The 24,080-nt window shown below is 28.1% G+C and overlaps 1 protein-coding gene across 5 annotated transcripts in view; it reads right to left on the bottom strand.

The window, feature by feature from the left end:
• The window catches only part of LOC132941838 (potassium voltage-gated channel protein Shaw), a 162,733-nt gene that overhangs the window by 39,604 nt on the left and 99,049 nt on the right, over window positions 1–24,080 (bottom strand). For all 5 annotated transcript variants that reach the window (XM_061010041.1, XM_061010040.1, XM_061010045.1 and 2 more), the window contains one exon: window positions 23,947–24,064. In XM_061010041.1, coding sequence (XP_060866024.1) covers window positions 23,947–24,064 — 118 coding nt within the window. The remainder of the gene's footprint in view (window positions 1–23,946; window positions 24,065–24,080) is intronic.

Here is a 24,080-nt window from a genome sequence, read left to right as displayed (position 1 = left end):
AATTAAAATTTTTAGACTTTTAAACTTAACTAAGCAGTCAATAAAATATCAATTTTTTTAATTTTTGACAACTATTCCCAAATAATACTGAAAAAAGTGAACATAAAAAATAATATATTTTAAAATAGCTAAACACCTAATATTTTACTTTAAAACGTATGTTTATGACTCTGATTCATCCAATAGGTGCGGACAATAATATGTAATAGTTATAATTAAGTCTATAACCAAACCTAGACTTCTAATATAAGTACACCTAGGTAAATAATTTTTTTTATATTATAATAACGCATATGTCATAACGTAATTGAAATTCTATGACAAACAAAATCAGCACTCAGTACCTACTACCTACCTATACCTAATGTATACGCATTATATACATTATACATTATAATATATTTACTATAACTATAATATTATATCTATTGAATAAATAAAGTATATACACTCATATATATTATTTATATTTATATATATATATCTCATATCACTTCCAAAATTGGATTGGAGTGCATTGTTCACGGGAAAACGGCAATTTCCGAAGTACATATTATATTTGCCTAAAGGTATTTTTTCACAACATTCAAAGAATTCACTCGTATTTTAGAGAAAAGCTCCGGGATACATTTATGCTAGACTGTCCTTTTCCATTAAAACGAAAACCCAAAAATGTTCAGCGATACCTTCCTATATATATATATATAACTCGTGTATACAATAATTATTAGTGTTGCGCATCCAGAATAAATTCTTTGCGCGTTGATGGTGAAAATAAATTATCTATTTCTTCCAGGCACCGTCTATCCTCTGGGGGATGAACACTCAAAATTGCCATATTACCCAGGATAAGCCCGAAGCTAGTAAATTGAATCATTTTATTTTGAATTTTTTGTTTTTTTGTAAATTCAATATAAAACAACACGGATATAATATAATAGGTATGTGGGTCTAGGAGCGGAGAAAAAAATTGAATTAGGAACGTATTTCTATCGGACACAAATATAATGTACTGATAGTATTAGTAATATTATTGCAGCACTTGAACGCCGTTATTTTCGAGCCATTTTATTCAGTTGGGTGTTAAAATAATAAATTGTGAATAATATTATAACATACAATTTTTAAGGGAACAAATTTTACGATTAATATAGTTGAAAATAATAACAAATAATAATTTATAGGTTCGTTATTGATTCATATATATTTTGGAAATTGTATATTATATACTAACACGCAAACAGTTTTCGAAACATATTTATAATTTTGTAGTTGCCAACAGTGCTTATTAAAAAAAATTGTACTGTCTGAGCAACGTCAAAGAAATAAAATAATGTAAACATAAACTAAAAATCAGGTCAACTGAAATATCTTAAAACTGAATATTTTATTTATCCTTTTTTTGTATAATTTATGAAACAAAGAACGCATAATGATAAAACAAAAAAAAATATGAAAAAACGTAATTATACTAAACCATTTTTACTGTATATATTTAGCTATTTTATCTGCCTTTTTTTACGTCTGTTGATATTTCGAAAATAATTAGGTTATTACTTATTATAGTATACACCATCACATTAGAATGATAATTTATAACTGTAATAATAAGGTATCATATATTTAAAATATCTCTATCTTTTTGTATTGTACAGGTATGTGCTCGAAAATAATTAGAATGGTTTGAAAGTCCAATAGTTACTTATATTGAATTCAAATCACATTTGGTTATGACCAAATATAATTGTTTAAATATAATTTATATCCACTGGTTGTTCAAAACTGTTCAAATTATACAAAATATAAATTGAATAATCATTAAATAAATAAAACGATTTTTCAATTACATTTTAATTGAAAAGAAAAACTTTTGAGTGAGCGGTGCTTTATATTATATAATTAATTCAAATCACATCGTTGACATAATTTAACTTTTTGCCATGGTCATAAAATATGAAATTTTTCGTAAGATAAATAAATTCCTTCATATTTGTTTATAATTCCAAAGCATTATAAAGACCTAAAGTGTGTTTATTTTTTTATAATCGTGTTTTATTAATTATTTTTTTCTTTGTTCAGTAGGTATATTATGATTTATTTTTAATTGAACATTTTTAAATTAAGATTTTGAATTGTTTTTTTTTTTTTTTAATTACAAATATTATTTACGTAGTTACTTAAAAAAATTAAACAGTTGAACTGATGACAAAACAAAAATGTTGAAAATCTGAATGCGCGTAGGTACCTATATTAAATAATAAAAAATAAACAAACCGTTCTTAAAATATTTAATTTAAAAAAACTTTACACAAAACCTACATTTCAATGTACTAACCTATCAATAAATATTGCAATTCGTAATAGTAAATATGTATTTGTATTCTGAATTTTAATACTATTAATCAACACGCAGATGAATAATATTAATGCAATATTGAATATAGACTTATTTTGATTTTTCGTAACCCGTGTTCAGCTCAGTTAACAAAAATAAATATTTATATACGATAAGGATATTTGTATAGACAATTTTAAGTGTTGCTGTAAATTTTACACTATTTTAAAAATGTTATGTAAATTGCGGCCCTGTTATATTTTATACATCATATGTAAATTGTGGCCTAAATATTTTTTTATTCATACGTAGGTATGTTAGTTCTTGTAATATTTTTACAAAATCTATATTTTTCTTCCAATGTTTCAGACTTTGGCCAGCAATATGATTTTATCAATATTTTTTTGATTATAATATTGGGTTTGTTGTTTGTGAACAATTAGTAATAAACAAATTTAATATTTTATATGATTTAAATTCCATATTGAAGACAATTTTGTTTGATTACATAAAAAATGGTAGCCACATTTCTCCATCTCCAACTATAAAATATCTTAGGCTGACCTTAGATCGCCGTCTTTCCTGTACTCACCATATCCAAGCCAAAAGACTACGATTAAACTCCCGATTATGAATGTTAAAAACTCTAATCGTCAACAATAAAAACACTCAAAATTAAACATTGAATTACTTCTCTATAAATTCTACTAAAGTAAATTTGGTCATACGTCCTACAATTATAATGCAATGCAAAAATCTCCAACCTAAGAATAATAAAATTCTGAGACTTCAAAATATTACACTGAGGAAAATTACCAATTCCCCATCACACCCTATATGAAGACCTACACATGAAAACCATACACGAAGAGGCAAAAAGTTACTATGAACAATACATCCTACTCCTTAACACTCACCGGAATTTACTTATTAAAACCTTAGCTATATTTGTCATCTCTGGAAACCCTCCTCGTCGCCTTAAGCGCAAATGGTACAGACCTGCTAGATAACAATCCTTTAAAATCAAAATAAATAAATAAATGACCAAAGTGTCATCAACGGGTGGCTTCTTCAATCAAGTGTTCAAGTTTTCTTTTAGTTTATATATCTCTTAGTCTTATTGTGCTTGCTGGTACAGATTGTGTACTACTAATAATAATAATTTAAAAAAATTACAAAAAAATAGCAGGAAATATTGGTAGGATAGAAACTCGATCCTTTAGTAAATTTCTTTAAATTAAGTTTACGTTCTGAGAAGTTAAAGTTCAATATCAGCATTTTGTAATTCAGAATAGATACTTTTAGATAGCTTAGTGAACATATCGCCAACGGCCAACCGCTTTTATTTTAAATTATTGTTAAGTTGCTGTCGATTTATTTGTTATTTTGAAATTTCTGTATAATATGATATGATTACTGTACACTGAACACGAGCTACGATAAAATGCACACTGGCTGCTACTATAGTATTGTATTAGTGAACATATTATTATCTACATCGTAGATTATTACTTATCTTTGAATTGTTTTTCCGACTGGATAAACAGAGTATCTCGTGATGCAATTTACGTACGGTTCACAAATACCCGGGTAACAATTTACGTAATAATATATAACTGTGGCCTTATTTTAGGGACACAATTTACCGACTATGAATTTAAAATACCTATGGATGAATATGACAATATGTATTTTTATCTATATGAAAAAAAACCTTTTTGTCCTAAAAATACATATTATACACCCACAATAATTCACCCATCACGTAACACTTCACTCTTCTGTATACAGTTACCCGGCCATCTTGAACATTACGTGTGTAGTACTGTAGTACAATATGTGTATACAATACTTACACGCGGCTTTCATGTAATTCTATTATTTATTTTGATATAAATATACAAGACAGTTATTATTTTATCTGGGCTATTTCATAGTTTGGATAACCATACTAATGCGCGTTCGACACTTGAGAAATTCAACCGTTGGAAAATAAAGGCTTCGCGGGAAACGAGGCGTGTGGATTTTCGGTCCGAGGAAAAGTTGTGATTCGCATCATCTGGATCCCCTGGGTAGAGTGGAAAGTTCCAGAATACAGATGTGAACGCGGAGACAGTGTTCCAGTATTCGAGCGGAGACAGTTCAAGTGAAAACGAAAGTTGACTGACTATAGCAACGACGGCAGCAATGATATAACATCGATTTGGGCGTTTTATAAAAACACCACAGTGAAATTTATTTATTCAGATCTTTTCGTTATGACACAGTCACTTGTCAGTCGTCTGAATAAAATTACGCCAGTCGTTTATATCGACTGTCTATAATGATATTAATTCGTACAGAACATTCAACGCAATAATAATAAAGACGAGGTAAATTGATTAGCTTTAAGTTTTCACCCAGAATCACTACAGGTTATAAAATATGATTTGTGTTCATTTTAAGTAAAACATTATTGTACCCAGGAAGTACCATCTTTAAGTCTTTTTAAAAAAAAGTATTATTATTAATAGTAGTTGTGTAAAGATTTCTGAAATTATATTTTTAAAAAGCGGTTTTAGAACTTTAAACAAAATATTATATTCATTCCCATTATACCGGCCTTACTGGAAAACGTACCTATAAATCTTCTTTCAGATTACTTGAATAAAAATAACAAAATTTCATACAATACAATCGACGAAACGGTAGTTGACATTTATTTCAAAACAAAAGATTTAAATTATTGTCGACTTTATTCCATCTAATGGTCATAACAAATAGTAGCTTAAACATTTTTTACTTATTAATTTCCTCAATAGCTATTGTCATTTCCATCCTCTGATAATTTAAAACCGTATTATATATAATATATGTATTATAATGAGCTATTATTATTTATTTTCACAAGAGTACATTTATTTTTTAGCTTCAATAACTATGTATCGGAGGTACATTTTGCTATTTGAATTCTTACATTAGCTATAATTGTATACTAATTATATTATAATTTAAAGGATTCTTTTGCATTAGTTTGAAAATTAGGAAAGTATAAATATGCAGTTTGTCTTAAACAAATTATCCATGGTTTATTATTGTACATAATATAATATTTTGGATCATCAATTTCCTGTATTTTTTATTTTTTTTTATTTGTCAATTAGTAGGTATTATTCGCGCAATATTTTTATAAGTATAAAAAGCACGTTTAGTAAGTAAATAAATCATTTCATTATAAAAAAATAATAGTGGTTAATTTTCACAAAATATGACACAAGTCAGTGTGAATGTCTGTCGTTTTGTAATTCGGGGACCCGTTTTTTGTCCAAAATATTACTGTTTATAAAAACTGTTCAACAGTAAAATAATGTGACAATTACTTAGGTAGATAATCCGTAGTAGGTTTGGCAGTGTAATCTGGTGGCATTGCGTCCAGATAGCAGCATCGAAACAGATATCACAGATAGTATAGGCATTGTCATAAATGACTGTAGTTTTCTGATCGTCGATCATTTGAAACGGTTATCGATTTATAAGTTGCCTATGATATGACAATATCGTATAGCTATAGCTATCGGTGTTTGAAAAATTACATTATCATAAATAATAATAATAATAATAGCTGCCAATGACAAGGTACAGCCGGTGTTTGCAATAACTATATATATCGAACTCGATCACAAGAACGGCTGGTCGTATTCACTAACGCTTAATATACAATGTGTTATGTAAATCTTGAATAATATGAATATTTTGATTTTACCAAAACAATTTGTATAGGTTATTTCCAAAATTCCAATGCGATCATGTTCACGTATAAACGAGTATGTATTTCAAATAACATATTTAAATTATTATTGTTTGTTGTAAGTTATTATCGATAATAATAATCCAGGTCGTCTATGTCGTTCTAATGTGTGCGAAAAGTTTTCTATTTTTGTTTTTTACAGCACACATATCCAATAGCAACGGAAATAACAAACTCGGTTCGACGTCGTGTATTATATATAGGTTCTACACAAACGGGGCCGCTCTGATTACGGTTCATATCGATCCTTATAATATATTATTATCTTTATTGCAGACATGTACATTTTAAACGTCTGTCCAAATACGTTAAACTACCGTGAAAATTCCTCTTTTTATATTGATTACACTCTGGTTGATCGCAAAAAGGTTTTATTAACAAATTACCAATCCTTATTGGTTTTTAGTTTTTTATTTCGCAGTCGCTACTTCCTACGACCCACTATGAACGGTAATAAAAAAAAACAAAACAAATAAATGCATTGAAATAATCTTAAGGAATTGTTATACTTTCAGTTGAAATAAATTTAAAAAAAAACTTTCCGTTCAATTTAATCAGTATTTTTTTGTTTTCATTGTAATAATTGATAAAAAAAAAGACAACAAAGAAACTCGATCTGATATGCAGTCATTGCGTGGATGGTAATGGAGTAATGGATGTATTGCATTCAATCAAATGATTCTGAGTGGAAATTTTGGGTAATGTCCATAGGTAACTAAATAGGTAACTTAATGTTGGTTATAATAATATATCAGTCTATTGAGCATCAGGTAAATCATAAGAGAAAATGTAGGAATATATATGATTTATTGTGAGCTTATATAGTTATATTAAAAAAAAAATTATTCAAGCACATAATAAATACACAATACTCGATTTGGATAAAATTGCGTTTATACCATTTTTCCGTCGTGTTTTGTTAGTTTTTCTTTACATACATTTTACACAAATATAATGTCTCAATATCTAAGAATTCTCTCTAAAAAGCGGGTACCGATTGTATGTCATTTCTACTGGAACTGGAATCCCAATTGAATCACTTTTTTAGTAAAAAGTTGTAAAAAATAAATAAAATAAAATAACAAATATAATTTTAAATCCACTATTATCTCCATTCCATTACTCAGATTAAAATTAATAAATAATATTAATTTGTCTTTTAACTTAAGTTTTACACTTCTATTACAGCTATAATAGATAATTAATAATATGCGATACAATTTTGCAAATAATTTAGTGTTTCATTCTTCTGTAGCTTTTTAGATATAAATATATAATACTATAATACATAACATTTAGATTTGTGATCAAAATTTATTTTTATTTCTCCCTCTCTGAGCTCTCACTCTCCCGTCAAAGATTGAATAAGTTACGGCTATACTATAATATTTTATGAGAAAGAGTGATAGGTCATGACGACTCGTTATTTATTATTTACTGCGGATTGCGGGGTTAGGTGGGATTTTCGGCTTTTGAAAAAATGAATTTTGACCGAGTTAACCCCCGCCGTTTCCCAGCAGTCGTCTTCTTGGCTTTCCATACAATATGTTATGATTGTGAGAGGAAAAACATGCACGAAAACAATAGGTCATCTTTAAGGGATATAGGTAAAATAATATTATTTTTACCAACCGAAATCGCACCTAGCTATAATATTCGGTATACGTATATAATATACGTCATATTATATCGTGTCATCTGACGACAGTTGTAGCCATAATATATTTTTCCGTGACACACGATCAAACAGCGTGGGGAGGTGGAAATAAGGGCTGCCGCCCACGACACTAAAGTGAATTATCCCTAACCGCGCCCGTGGCACATGTATGCGTACACCGTCAACGCGATACAACACTACGATATCTCACGTGTCTGCCAAAAGCGTATACCTACGCAGATAGTTATATGTATTGCGGGTACATAATATACGCGTTCTTATATCTCAGGACAGGAGCAATAAATATCGGTCATGCATGTAGGATAACCGACGACGACTGCAGTATAATAATAAAGTATGCAGCGGAGACAGCGGCAGACGCGGCCGCGTGCTGAAATACAGTTGTTTTTTCTTATTTAATAACAATAATAATAATAATAGTATCTATGTATGCATAGGAGCGATGTGCTTAAGTATATAAATTGACAAAAATCTGCGCACTTTAGGTGCTGAATACTGATTAACTGACCCGTACCCGAATCGATATCTCAATATTGTTAAATGAATTAGCCGACATTCAGTCAAAAACTCAACCACCGTAGACAGATATTTTACATGTTTTACTTAAGACCAGATGATAATTCTAACTGAATACTATAGTGAACTGTGGCGTCATCAATTGTGAGTAAAATACACTTTATACAAACAAATGTACAAACTTTGAAACTTGGAACCACAATAACAATATATTACATTAAAATCAATTAAAGCGACACAGTTCTGGCTATTCGTGGAGTAGGTATTAAATCGGCAAAACCCTATAAGAATTCCAAACTCATATTAGTATAAAAGCAATATCATTATAGTGAATATCTCGTGGTGATAAACAGAATATAATTAATATCCAGTTGAAGATAATAAAGGAATTTTTGTGGTATATTCAATATTTTTGTGACGTACAGTATCATATTGGTTTTAATAATAAATCGATAACCTATATTATATTATGTACCCACCGGTAATATTTTGGACCGGCTCATCATCTCTAAAGCATAGTTTTGCGCGCTTTGCGTGAAACTCCATCGCTAAAATGTCCTAATTCAGCTTCAAAATCTGTTGTCGTATACCTACTCGTATACTTGTTACACGGTGCTTCGATCAGTTCTACCACCGTGCAGTAGGTACCGTAATCTCAGAGGAAAAAAACCCTTCTGCAGTAATCCCGCGCACACTTCACCAATTCTTCCGCACCTGTACGCACGTACGGTATTCGACAAAAAAAAAAAAAAAAAACGATTATAGAACGCCGATAGAGCCGCCTCTGGACGGAGTTTCGGTATGCCGACAACGCAACTGTAACACACACACGTCGACCTGCAGCAGCAGTGACCGGACACGGCATCCATTAATAACTCGATGACAAATCGTCGACGCCGCGCCGAGCAAGAACAAAAGTGCCTCCTCCGCGTACCTATATATTATTATTATATAGGATCCGAACGCGAGCCGATTAGCCACGTTTCGTTAAATAATAATAATACCAGTTATATAGCCGTGGTTTATACATATAGTAGGTATACCGTTACACATCGCGTAATCCGCTCGAATTTCACCTATATGGAAAGCTAATTTCCTGGCAGCCTTTTGGTCGAATACCGTTTGACCAAGTAAAAGTGAAACTGTAGGGACCCACCCAAACAGGTCCCTATAATTTCATACACAATTTGCCGTGGCTATATTATTTTAATTAGATAACATTAATTTTTCATCATAAAAAAAATCATGAAACACACGGACACTGTCCGAAGAATTTTCTCTTGATTGGATAATTTATCCAACCAAATGATTTGTTATTTATTTTCCAAATATATATTAATAAATTAATTGTTTTTAAACATATTTTATAAACATGTTTTTAATTTTTCTAACTTAATAGTATTAAGGAAATGTTATTTTCTAGATTTTGCTATAATATTATGTTGGTACCTACATAAATGTATAAACCAATTTTTAGTTTCAAGATTTTCCATTATGCAGATTGGTTGGAGATATACATATTAATATTAATATTTTGGCTTGATTGTTATAATAATTTTAATGTTAGAAATGTGATATTTTTTCATACTATTTTAATTGGTTTTTTTATCAACTTAAATTTTACAAATAATACTTTGATACGAAATAAATAGTTTGTTAATATTTGTCCCACTATAGCCCGTTATTCGAAACAATATGATAATGCGATTTTGATTTGTGATTATTTTGTAACAATACTTAATATTTTACGACGAATTACGTTGTCAGCCTACAAGTGCAGTTTTAAATATTAAAAATCATAATATTATTATATGTTTTCCTCGGAAAAAGAAAGTGATATCATGTTAAAATTCATGATATTGAATTTTTAGTAAAGAGGAAAGACTCTAGAATCCATGACAATGCGCTTTCAGTGTCTCTCGCATAATTTATTCATTTTTGTGCTTGCGCATCGTTGTTTTCGAGTAGCTTACATGGTTTTACATTTTTATATTTCACTAAAAATATTGTTGATTTTGACACTTATTTTTGTTATTTATTTAAAAAGTATACACATGCGTTTTTTTTTTTATTATACCGATATTTTACCTTAAATACAAATATGTTAAAACAATTTTTTAGTGATATTAGTTCTATAATATTACCTACAGCACTACAATCATAGCACTAGATCTATAGTAAATTTAAATTATATTTGTATATGATTTTTCTATGTTATGTACGATTGTAATATTAATAATTTCAACGGTTATTAATCGAATTTGGAAATATTTAACTTGTATAAAGTATATACAATATAATACAATTTTATTTTATTTAATCTATATAAATATCTAATTTAGTAAAAACTAAAAGTAAAATAATACATTGTGTGCACGTAGTGTCTAGTATAAGACAGAACGACATCCTATATAATATATATAATTATATAATAATATACTATCCATACATCATTTTTTTATTTAACAAAAAAAATGCATTGTTTTTTCAAAGAATATATTTGTTATTATGCAGAATTGCAGAGAGGGAAAAAAGAAAGGAATTACATTATTTTTTTTCATCTAAACCAAAAAATGTATATTTTTTTAGCGAAGCGAGCTTTATAATGATATTAAAATAATTCGGGCCCTTTATTTTACTTACTCATCCGTTCACTACGTTCATCGTAATGCAATGACGTAAAAATATAACTGTACATAGTGGATGAAATTGTTGTAACTGCAGTTTATTCAGGACTAATGAATGTCATACTGCCGCAAACTTGTCTACTCGTTTGTAATTTAATCGATTCATGTGAACATTATATAGTAATAGCATTTCAGCAGTGAAGGTTTTTAAAGACTCTGAGATGATTTAAAGTATGTATACACTTATTATATTATAGCTGTTATTATAACCTATCATAAATTCTCAAAATACTAAAACTAAAATATTAAATAAAAACTTAATAACATAGGTTGTTGATTTTCCGGTACTCACATTCTATTATTGATATTGAATCATATTAATTTTTAGCTGCTAAAAAAAATATAGTGAATATTATGTCATACATGTCTTATACATTTTTTAAGTGTAGTTCATCAGGTCGACGTTAAAGATATGTAAACGCGACAATAAGAACGATAATACACTTGTCGATGTTTATTAAAAACATTGTTGTATACGTATGTAAATTGTACATGGATAAACAACTGATCAATAAATAATGTTTTCAAATGTATAGTGGTTGAATAAATAGTGATATAAATCATTGTTATATTTTCACTTGTAAAAATATTATTTGCATCATTTTTCATGCAATAGTGAATTGATAACAATCAATCACGTGTCAATTACACGTAATGTTTCCATCATATTAAGAATAAACCAAATTAACATCTATATAACATTTAAAGTTACTTAATCAACTTCTGTCAGACAGTTAAATATGTAGACTAATGCAAAAGTCATATAAAATAATGATTGATAGAATTGTTTTCTATATTATGCGTACCTAAAGCTACAATGACTTATTTATTAGGCTATTATTATATTAATACCTTTATACTTGTTATGAATTATGAAATCATAACTATTAGCAGATTAGCTATCCTGTACGTAAGATCGATAATAACTACTTAGTAATTATAAAATATTATTTATTTATTTGTTATTTAATATTTATACGACATAAAAAACTGTGTAATTAATTGCCCGATACACTATACGAGGTCCTCACACATATACCGGAGGCATCCAGAAATCTAATAAATTTCATAAACGAAGCCGGATTTCATCAACTAATTTACAAAACTACTTACATAAGTAAATCAATGTTTAAATATAAATATGACAAAATATGTAAATGGATAAATGTAAACCGTGTAAACAATGGCTAATAACCACGTAGTCGATGCCTTAAATAATTGTTCATGTTGCATGGTGTTATTTCAACCAATTTAAACAAAATAATGAAAATACTGTAGGATTATTTTATAAATATATTTTTTTTTACTACACACTTCGGAACTAAATCATATTTTATGCTATAGGTCAAAAAATCCACATTTATAACACCGATTAAGTTTAATAAGTTTCGTCAAACTAAGCTATAGTAATGATGGTATGGGTAATAAAAACGTGCAAAATACTGCTAACGAAAAGTCATACGAGTGCATACCAAAAGTGGCCAATGATTAATAGTAGCTTTGGTCTGATGCGAATCATGCGATGCCCCTTGCAAAAAGTACACTATACTTGGAATTAAAAAGTTCGTATACAAATGAACAGTAGATTAATTTCAGTATAGGTATATACCTGCTATACAAAATATATGAAATAGATAGGTCTAATAAACATGAAGTAATAAATCGCCAAGCTAAATAAGCACGAGTAACATAAAAGTCAGTTTCAAAATTGAATCTAAAGGAAATCGATATTGTACCAAAAACTTTTATACTCAAATGTTTTTTTTTTAAGACTGGCTTTGAAGTACTTTAAAGTAAATGTTCTGTGAAAGTTTCTTTGTTTAAGCTCCGTTTTATGGGATTTGTAAGCTACAGATACAAATCCTCCATATAATATAGAAATCAGGGTACAGTTGTCTAACTGATTTTTTTTCGGTCCCAGTTTTCAACTCAACAAATTTAGGAACATCAGTTTTACGATCAGTAAAAATAATGTCGTTAAGACAATGTAGGCTTTTAATATTCATGAAAACGATTGAGATTATAAAAACAGTTGATTCTCACTAAACGCACTTAAGTAGTTACCCAGCGATTTTTTTCATTATAAATTGAATAAATTCTATCATCATAAATTATTTCCAAATTATTTAATTTGACATAATGATGTAAATCACTTGTTCATATATATATATAAAAAAAATCTATTTTGTAACAATAAAAACAATTTACATTTGCATTGAATATTTATTTATTTTATTGACATTCATTTGTATTGTCAAACCAATTAAAAATTAAAAATATAAGTAAATGAAATATCATATTTATGATTATATAATAGTATAATAGGAATACACCTAAGTAAGCCTACTTCATGTTTCGTTCGTGCACGTATTAAAGTTACTTTTATTAATATGGGAAGATGATTGAAATAGTGCTGCATGATATTGCTGGCCAAATATACGATAGGTAGCCATAATAATAATATGTTCTAAGTAACGCACGAGGAAACCTACTTGATTAATGGGTTTCTTCTCTTCTAGGTCAAATTACAATACATAATATACTGAACATCATAACATACGAAAGCGAAGTTTGACTGTTGTCTCTGTTTTCATAGTTGTGCATAATAATAATATTCGGAATAATATAACAAACAATTATAATAGAGCGGTTTATCGATTCTGAGTCTCATAAATCATAACATATATATATATATATATATGTATTACTAACATATTTTACAATATTAATACTATAACTTTGACAGCTAGAGAGAGATAACAAAATGCTGAAGTTGTTCTTAAACCGAAATAATCGGATCTGTTTCAAAAAGTACCTACATTTTTCCTAAAGAGGATAAATTTCTAAACATAATAATAATTACCTATGCAAATATTACTTATGTCACAGAATATTAGTTATATTTTTACGTTATGCCATAATAATATGCGATGGATGAGTTTTACTGGCCTACACTAATTTTCCAAGTTGATTTTCATGGTAATAAAAACAAATATTAAGTTTTAGTACCTATTCGTAAATTTAAAACACTATATTTTTACAACTAACGTCATTTTTAAAAAAATAATAAAAAGGTTTAGGTATCATATATTTACCTAGGTATGTATTAATTTTTTTTAAATTTAATATTAAACAATAATATAGTAATAGTTTTCATTCTATCAATAATCATTCAAAGTTTAGAGGAACATATAAGTGTACCATCGCACCTTAGTGAGGTAGGTATAACTTCCCTTTTCCATGGTACCATTTAAAATTTAAATGATTATACATAAAATAACGCTAAGTATGATATTATGTATGTAATATACTGAGTAACAATTATAACCACATAGGTAAGATTAGCAACATCATTGCAGATAGTCGGTACACTGCGTATGGACTGCCGTTTTAAGACTATCTTATCTAGGTCTCTTAGGTACCTAACCTAACCTATTATACTATCGATGTATAGAAACAAAAACTAAAGTGAGGAAGCTATAGCCATATACTTACTAAAAGACTCACACTCAATTAAATTTCAATGGAAGTATATATGATATGAAATGTATATAATAAAACGGCCAAGAAGATGGCGATTAGCATTTTAAACATGGAGGTGACGTACTGGTCCCAAAGAACATATTGGCATCGCCTGCCGAAAACGCTATATACTATGTGGACGACCGTGTTTTCCGGTTTTCCTGTGTTGACCTCATGGGAAAAAAAGGAAAACGACATGGTAGCCCCCACCTTCTACAATCTACAGGAAACAACAACTGAATGTGTGATGGTATCAGAGACGATTGGCAAACAAACCACATTATTTTATATGTATATGGTACGATATATATATATACATATATGTATAGGATATAATATACGCCCCCACCACATTCGCTAGAAGGCTGGTAGATTAAACGCCATCGCCCTAAATAAGAGATATCTGTAGTGATTTTGTTGTTCCACAACGGTGATAGTATAATAACATTATTTCCAAGTCTACAACGGGGGTACTCTAACACACATTAGATGTGTTAAGTGTTTAGGAGGTATAATATTATGTAGCCGTCTATATAAAATCCCAAACTGCCAACGAAATGTCTCTGCCAATGTGCAATAATATACTAATAACACATTGAAATGATATGAGTTTATGACCCATAAAACCAGATATCGAAAATATATATTGAGAGTTCGTATTCGTACCTATATATTATTATAATCGATTTTATACAACACATACATCCATTAATATATCTTTTCAAAAATATTATTAAATAAACAGTAAAACGATGGAAATCCGTACTCAAGAATATGAAACGACCACATTAACATTAGGTACCTACATAATAAAAAAATAAATCTATGAAAACCATATTATGATAATAAACTTTACAGAATAATATTATTCTACATACAGTAAAATTACTTAAGAGTTAAGACAAATTAATTATAATTATTTGGCGAATATAGTAATTTGAGCATGAAAATTCACGCACCTAATTTGTTAGACATTGCCCATAGTTAAGAAACTTTAAACGGATTCGAAACAATCGAATTAATAACTTTCAGCATATTATTATTATTATGGCATTGCTTGTATAAAATATTAAATGTATTCTACATACAATAGTTCATATTTGTTTTTATGACTGAAGTATAGACTTAAATATATTAATGTTAAACTTTTTCCAAGTTTTTTAAAGATAAATAATCACAAGTTAAAAAAAAACAAAAAAAAACAAAAATATAATTTATAATAAAAGCTGATAAATAAAAAGGTATTTTTTTTCAGTTAATAGGTTCAATTTATGGTTAGGTAATAGGTACATATAACTTAAAATATTAATGATAAATGGCCCATATAATATTGATATAACATAATTTATATATTATATTTGTACGCATTAAAAGATGACAATGGATTTAAATCATTTTTGAAATTAGTTTTCGGGTTCAATATTAATCATAAAGGAGAAAGTAAATACAATTAAATGCATACCACGTTTTACGTACACTTTCGTGTCAAATTTATTTATGTAGTTTATATATTATTATCAATATCAGTAATGTTCCAAACTGTAACTATAGAAATTATTTTTAAAAGCCAATAGTTTTATTTGTGTTCTAATCATAATTTACACTTTACAGGGTGATTCACCTAGTATGCTTTACCCCTATTTTTCCTTTAATAATAAATGTATTCAAATTCTAATTTGTGGAATTTATTATATATACTCAAACACATTTTTTTTTAAACCATTCAAACATTTTTATTTTTATTACTTAAAGAATGTCTTGTGGCGACACAAACTTCTATTTTTCAAATGATAACCCCCCCCCCCCTTTTTTTACAGTAAATTATTTAGTGGAGAAAATTCGAATGAGTTTCTTACTTATTACTTATTAAAACGGTTGTACTAAGTTAACTTAGTTAAATATCTCAAAAACCACTCAATTGAATTCTAGTTCTGATACTTAAAAATTTTTCAAAAAAATTAACCACTGAATAATTTACAGTAAAAGGAGGGGTTCTCATTTGAAAAACGGAATTTTTTAAATAGTAAAAAAATTCAAGTATTTGAAAAATTGTCTTTGAGTATATTTAATAATTCCAAAAATTATAATTTTAATAAATTCATTATTAGAGGAAAAAATAGGCATGCTTGGCAAATCTCCCTGTATAGTAAATAGTATAATTTATTGTTATTAATGATTCATTTGTATAAAAAAGACTAATAATAAATGGTTTCCGACTTTATTAAAATAGTCCTAAGCAAATCATTGAATTTATAATTTTGATTGATTTATAAATTATAACCATAGGGGTGGTATATGATGTTTAGGTAACATTGTACTACGAACAAACGTGGTACTTATTAATAATTATTATTGATTATAGTATTATGTACACACTCCGTAATGTATTTGGTTATTATTTGAGTTTAGTTTTTACCAGTAATAGATATGATAGGTGTCCGGGTGTATACTGTATAGGGTTTTTGGATGTGCAGTGCGACGGACGGATATGTGTAACGGCAAATGGGAATTTCACTATAATCCTTTTGTAACAACGGACCAATCATAACAGTGCTTAAGCCAGACGTTGTGTGTCTGTCATCCCATTCTATGTCGCAACCCGACGAATGGGAAAATTAATACGTTACTAGGAATAAAAAAAAATTAATGCATATATTATGATATTTACTATTTAGTTATAACGATTTTATATTTCACGACGTACATAACATTTTATCGTCACAGAAGGTATATGTGATGGACAGAGGTGGATCAACGGAATGTAAAAATAGGAAATTGTGTACGATATATTAAAAATCCTTGCCAAAAATTATAAATATAAAATGTACCTATTCAAAAATATTTTTATAATATTTTCTATAATACTTAAACCAATCATATTATTATCTATACTTTTACAAACCATTATCTTTATCTTTTGTTCGTATTTTAAGCACTCCTATTGTGACGTTATTAACTTGGGACATAATCAACGCTAATAATAATTCTGATGTGTATACCTATACCATGTTAGCATTTTAGAATTAAATCGTATTATTTCATGCAATATAGGTACTCTGACTCAACCAAACCGATTAAATATGTAATGTATAATAATTTAGCTATTAGTACTTACTTTTTTTTTTTTAATTCACCATTATTTTTCGATAAAATCCAGTAGTAGAGCTTTTCGGGTCACTTATAAATATTTTAATCTATTATCAGTACGTATTATGCATATAGGTAATTATAGGTATGCCAGTATTTTTTAAATGCCCAGTGTTCACGCATCACTAATTGCAACACCACTAATTGAAATGCATAATATGTTGTAGGTAATAATGGTAAATTGTGTATAACTGAAAATGCCAACGGAATCAATCTTCTCTAATAAATAAGAAATGTAAAAAATTATATAAATAATAATTTATTCTAATAAATTTACTCATTTTTAAAAACAATACAAATTTAATATATGGTTAAAATTTAATAATTAATAAAGGTAAAATCATATAATATATAGACTAACATGTTTTTTGTTACTTTTTTATATTAAATGGTTAAAAAAAATTAATTATATAAATGACCCACATAGGTACTTATAATCTCAATACATAATAAATTAAAATGTATTAATTAATTAATTAATATTTATGTTATACTGTTTTATAATTGTTTACATAAATACAATAATATTACTGTTAAAAGATCATTTTTTAGATATATAAATTTGTTCTTCAAGTTATAATAATGATTTTAGTTTATGGTTCTTACGCCCTTTATTAATCCGTATCTGATTATAGAATATCCGCAGAACAATTTTAAGGGCAATACAATCAATAAGATTCCAGATGTGAAAACGTTTACCGAAAAAAGCATTTTGGATTCATGAGACATAATATCACAATATTTCTACTAGGAAATGGGTGTAATATATTAAGTGCGTGATATATTATGTAATATTATACGTCATAAGGTTTTGTGTACAATGGGTCACCATTCAACCGTTACAGTAGGTATCCATGATGTATGTCGACACGTGCAATCAACTACGAATGTGCGCTACGTCACAACGATAATATGACAATAGATTTTTTTTTAGTAACAATTAATTACAGTAAACGGCGAATGCATAGTATTGTTATAAAAAAAAAATAAAATAATAAAAGCTATTCAAATTTATGGATTATTGAATAAAAACGGTGTGAATATTGTACGATGTCACTGTCGTGTCGTTGAAATGACTACCTTTAGAAGAGTTCATATATAATTGAAATAACTACGCCGAAAACGTGGCTATATTAAATTTAAACATGATCGAAGGGATAACAGTTTTCTAGACATGAAATATAATAGTAAAAAATAGTTCGTCAAAATTAACTTGGCAAAGTTCGTAAATAATATTACATTATTGGTCATGATATTATGCATGTATAACATTTTGGATCAAGTGGAAAACAACGATAACAATATGGAAAGAAACAGTGAACATTTAACTTAGTAAATGCATGTTTACTAAGCAATATTTTATTTTTATGGTTCGTAAAAAATATAATTTCATCCTGTGCCGTTGTACAAACAAAGCTAACTGATATAATAGCGTGAAACACGAGTCCGTAAAAACCATTAGATTAGGAGCGGGCCAATATTAGTATAGTGACGAGGAGTAATATTTTTATTCAAAACCTACAAAAAGTGTTCTATACAAAACCATAATAGCTAGTTTGCTTCTTTTACAGGCACGCTTCCACTAGATTTAATCGATTTTCGTCGAAAAACCGATAGGAAGGCACGATGAAATAATATAATCCTTACGTCCAGTCTTAGAAGAAAAATTGTACAACGGTAGTATTCCTTATTCCAAATCCTCGGGGCCAACATGTTTCCCTTGATGATAAATGTAGTATTTCGAGCAAAGCTAATGGACAAGAAAAATTTCCATAGGAAAACGCTTTAGTGAATACATGTATACTAGCGAGAGCGTTCGCACATATAAGTCTATACATTATATTATTTTCTTCCAAAAAACCGACGTCGTGATAGTTTTTTTTATCGTTACACGCAAGAAATAGTATTATGGTGTATTGTACTAAAAGTACATAGATTTTAAGTGATATTAAAAATTTCTGAATAATGCCAAATAGTTAAAAATGTTAATGTTAATAAACATAATAATATGGATTCGTGTTAACTTTCTGACAAACACTCGTCTGACGCAACTTGCCTTCCCGTCCCACTTAGCGCCTTTGCGGCTCGGTGGGACCGTTCACTGTGTCACGTCTTAGGTGCCCTGTGGCGGTGGTAGGTAGAAAGTACCGTGTCAACTGTTTGTGATAATCCTCGCAATGTTCCAATTAATATTATTTTAATCCTACAAAATCTTTTAAATAGGTACCTACATAATTCAATAAATATTATTTGTTATGTTATTTTTATTTTGTTTTATTAGTTACCTACTTGTTTCCATTCACCATATTATGTCAAAACTACTTTTATTCAAATATAATCATATAACATATTGTAAAACCGAAGAATGGAACTTAAAAATCTAAACGTCTCTCCACTGAACTAACAGCAGAGTTAATGTTCAATTATTTTAATTTAACTATATTATATCATATATTATACTATACCTATATAGCATATTATAATATAGTACACAAGACATAAGAAAAAACTTATAATATTCTTCAGGTGCATTTATTTATAGTTGAATATTAGAATCAAACTATAAGCCTTTATTACTTTGGGAGTAAATACATTACTACAATTGCAATTAACGTACCTATAAAATGTTTTAAAAATATTTGTTAAAAATTGTTTTACGTATTTTTTTATTTTTTTTGCAGTGGTAAAATTATATGATTAATTTGTATAAAATAATTAAAATTTTATCGACTTTTCCGAAGCGAATATACGATTGTTAATATGTTGCATTGTTACACAACAGGATAAAAGTAAATAATTACTTTGTCAGTCATTTATTATTATAAATATTAGGTAAGTATGCATTTTGTGTGTGAATTATATAAAAGATTTTTGTATAATTGTATTTATTATGACCTAATTTTCACCAGATTGAAGAAAGGAATCAAATATCCGAGAAACAAAAATTTGACGTTAATCGGAATTACTCAAGTTTCAAAATCCAATTGACATCTCTACACTGAACGATTTATAAGAGAAAACATGGGCAATTAACATAATCTCATATGACATTAAACTCCAATACTATTCGTTATCCACATAGATAGAATTCTAAGAACGATAGTCTTACTATACAATATCGTATAAAATGTTTCCCTTATTATTTCAATATATTTAAAATCGATTAATTCTAATTCTTCAAATATTACAAATGTGCTAGAAAGCAATACACATACACAATTATTATTGACCAAGACATTTTCGTGAATACTTGGTATTGGCCAAGAAAATTGACAATTTCATTTGAAAAATTACCATTTTGTAATGAATGGCGTGTTTATTAATTTATATAGCTCAACAATGATAATATGCTGGATTTTCCAATGCACACACCAATAAAATATAAGTAGGTATTTAATATTTTTATTATTTAAAATATCTACTTTAATTCATTATATAAATAAAATATTTACAATAGTCAAGCCGTACTTTTAAAAATGAAAATTTATTGTTATTGGAATTTTGCAAAAATGTCATCTAGTTAAATGTTAGGGGTTTTTTTTAGTATATTGTACCCAAAACGTAAAATTATATTGAATTTTGTTAGTCGCTTGTACTTACATATTAAAATATGCAGTAATGCTATTAATAGGACGTGATACCTACATATGTTGTCTCCGTCTTACAAGTGTGTAACATAGCAAATTTTACTCTCAGCACAACACGTGTAGCTCTGTTAATTTAAAAATTATAGTGAATTCACCTCCTCTAAATTCTAAACGTAAGATTATTATCCAGGCAACCTCATGGATTTTTAAGATGTACAAACAGTTTACAATTTTAAAATACTCATAACTCGCTTTAAAATTAAAATATAATAAAAAGGTTGCCTAGATAATAATAATCCTACCTTTAGATTTTATAAGATGTCAATTCACTCTAATTTTCAAATTAACAGAGCTACACATATTTTGCTGAGCATAAAATTTGGTATGGTACGCACTTGTAAGACGGAGACAATACATGCTGGTATCACGTCCTCTTAAACAAAATTATGGAAAAATAGAATAATATGAAACATTATAACTCATATCACTTGATTTATTTTTCTATATATAAATATATAACAATGAATTCGATACACATAACTGTATATTATAAATTTAAATTCAATATTGGTTTTAATAATAACAATTTGAACTTATATTGTTCGTATGAATATGAACAGTGTAAACATTTATAAATGTGTACATAAATACGGAATTTTCCATCAGTATAATATATTAGATTCTGAGCGTAGCAATGAATGTATTGATTTTACAATAATGTGTGGGTTTTTATTTCTGTATGTAAACATTTTTTCTAGTGAAAAATGCTTTGATTTTCAACAAAGCATATTTTCTAATGGTGAAGTAGATCTAGTTCAGTGGTGACATTATCGGGACTATTGGGTGTGAAATTCACATAGGCCCCGGGTTTTGGGGGCTACGAGATATATACGATATTCTTACTATAATCTGTAACATACACACCTCATATTATTTGTTTTAATAGTATAATAACAATAAATAATAATGTCTTTACTGATTTAGTTTTCATCGGATAGTTAAATTATCATTTTATATACAACATTAAATGTTTTGAATTTTTTTTCTTAAACTTTTTATAGGTATAAGAAAATTTAAATTTTTATAATTTTTTTTTTTATATTACTGTCGTTAAAAATGTTTCACTAGGTAAAAATACTTTAAAGTGTAATTCAAGATTCCTCATAAGTTGTTATAGTAATAGATAAAAAAGATTAAAGATACATTAGCACGATTTTTTTTTTTAATAAGGATTCAAAGTGTACAATTTGACAAAGTTCCTAAACATTTCATTCGTTTAGTTCTTATTAGTAAGTATTGAAAATTCAAAACAATCACTAAAAAGTCTAAAAAAAATATATTAACAGTTTTTTTATTGCTATTTTAAGTTGAAATTTGGACGAAATTTGATATTTAAACGAAGAATAACGAAGTCGCAGTTATATTGTTGTAATTTAAAAATATTACTATAATATAGGCTAACTGCAGACAGGCCGTCTCCGCTCAGAATTGTTTTTCGTATAAGTACAATTATATTATATCATTGTTTTCAAATTTAACACCATCCATTATAACCTACTGTTTAGCATTCACCCTTTTTTTAAATCTAATTCCGACGACATTTAAATTTAAGTGTTATTGAAATGATCTTGAACTCAACATAATAATTTTAGGTGCTCGATTACCCTTAGCATTATATACACTTATATAGTGTCATAAAGAATATTTAAAAAAATAACAGTAGTGAATTAAATTTAGAACACTTCTAAATCGGAGGCAAATGTTAAAATTAAATATTAAAAATACCCTTTGTTCATAGGCACTTATTTCAACTTTGTTTTCATTAAATTCTTAGTAAGCATTTTATAAACATACAAATAAGTTTTTTTAAATATAACGGTATGCAATCTGTAATTATTTTATTTATGAATCAGACAATGCTTTATGTAAATTTGTCTGAGTTTTGAACAGTGTTTTTGCATTACATCATTGACTCAGAAAATAATTACAACAGCCAATATACTTTTAATTTCGTTAAAATGTATTTTATGTTTGTTATTTGTGTTAGATTATTATTGTTCAGACAAAAAATATAAATAACTAATTATTAAAGGATAACATCGGTAAAAAAATAATTATTGACAGGACTTTTGAGTTAGGTCAGGTTAGGATTGGCGACACAGAGGTTAATGACAACCATGAGGATGCAATTAAGTTTAATTAAAAAATGTTAGTAAGAATCAGTGTCAAAATATTGAATGGTTTAAACTTTATAGGAACGAAAACAAATAAAGAATCCAGGGATCGGTAAAAATTAAACCTTAATATTTAAGCCTATAAACCCATTCGTTCTTACCCCTTTAATTTATATACCTATATTTTAAAGTACGTCCAAATGAGATCCCCAAAGACTTTAATTTACCGCAGCATTTAACCAAACGGAGGACATAAATTTCAAAACTTCGGTGTGACGCTACAATAACACAACCTAAAATAACAACAATAAAATGGTGTCGAACGATGCCGAGCTCGAAGGATTTATAATTTAACATGTAATCAAATTCCGGCTACGTTTTACGACCGTAATTATTATTATAATAAGATATACCTACACTTGCGCTCATTAAATATAGTTACCTATCCTATATAATAGAAATGTACCCCAAATAGCGTGTTTACGGATGCAAATCGGTTGAGTAAGAACTTACCTGGGTGTAGGTCATCCAGCAACAGGGTTCCACTTGGTTCGCGTCCAGACCCCAAAATTCCAATTCCTCTTCGAACAACGGCCCGCAAACATCCGTCGGGTAATGGAGTTTACCCGTCCTGTAAGACAAAATAA

This window comes from Metopolophium dirhodum, chromosome 3 (assembly GCF_019925205.1).
Source record: "Metopolophium dirhodum isolate CAU chromosome 3, ASM1992520v1, whole genome shotgun sequence".
NCBI lineage: Eukaryota > Metazoa > Arthropoda > Insecta > Hemiptera > Aphididae > Metopolophium > Metopolophium dirhodum.
The sequence above is the reverse complement of the archived record's forward strand: the minus strand, read 5'-3'. Positions and strand labels throughout refer to the sequence as shown.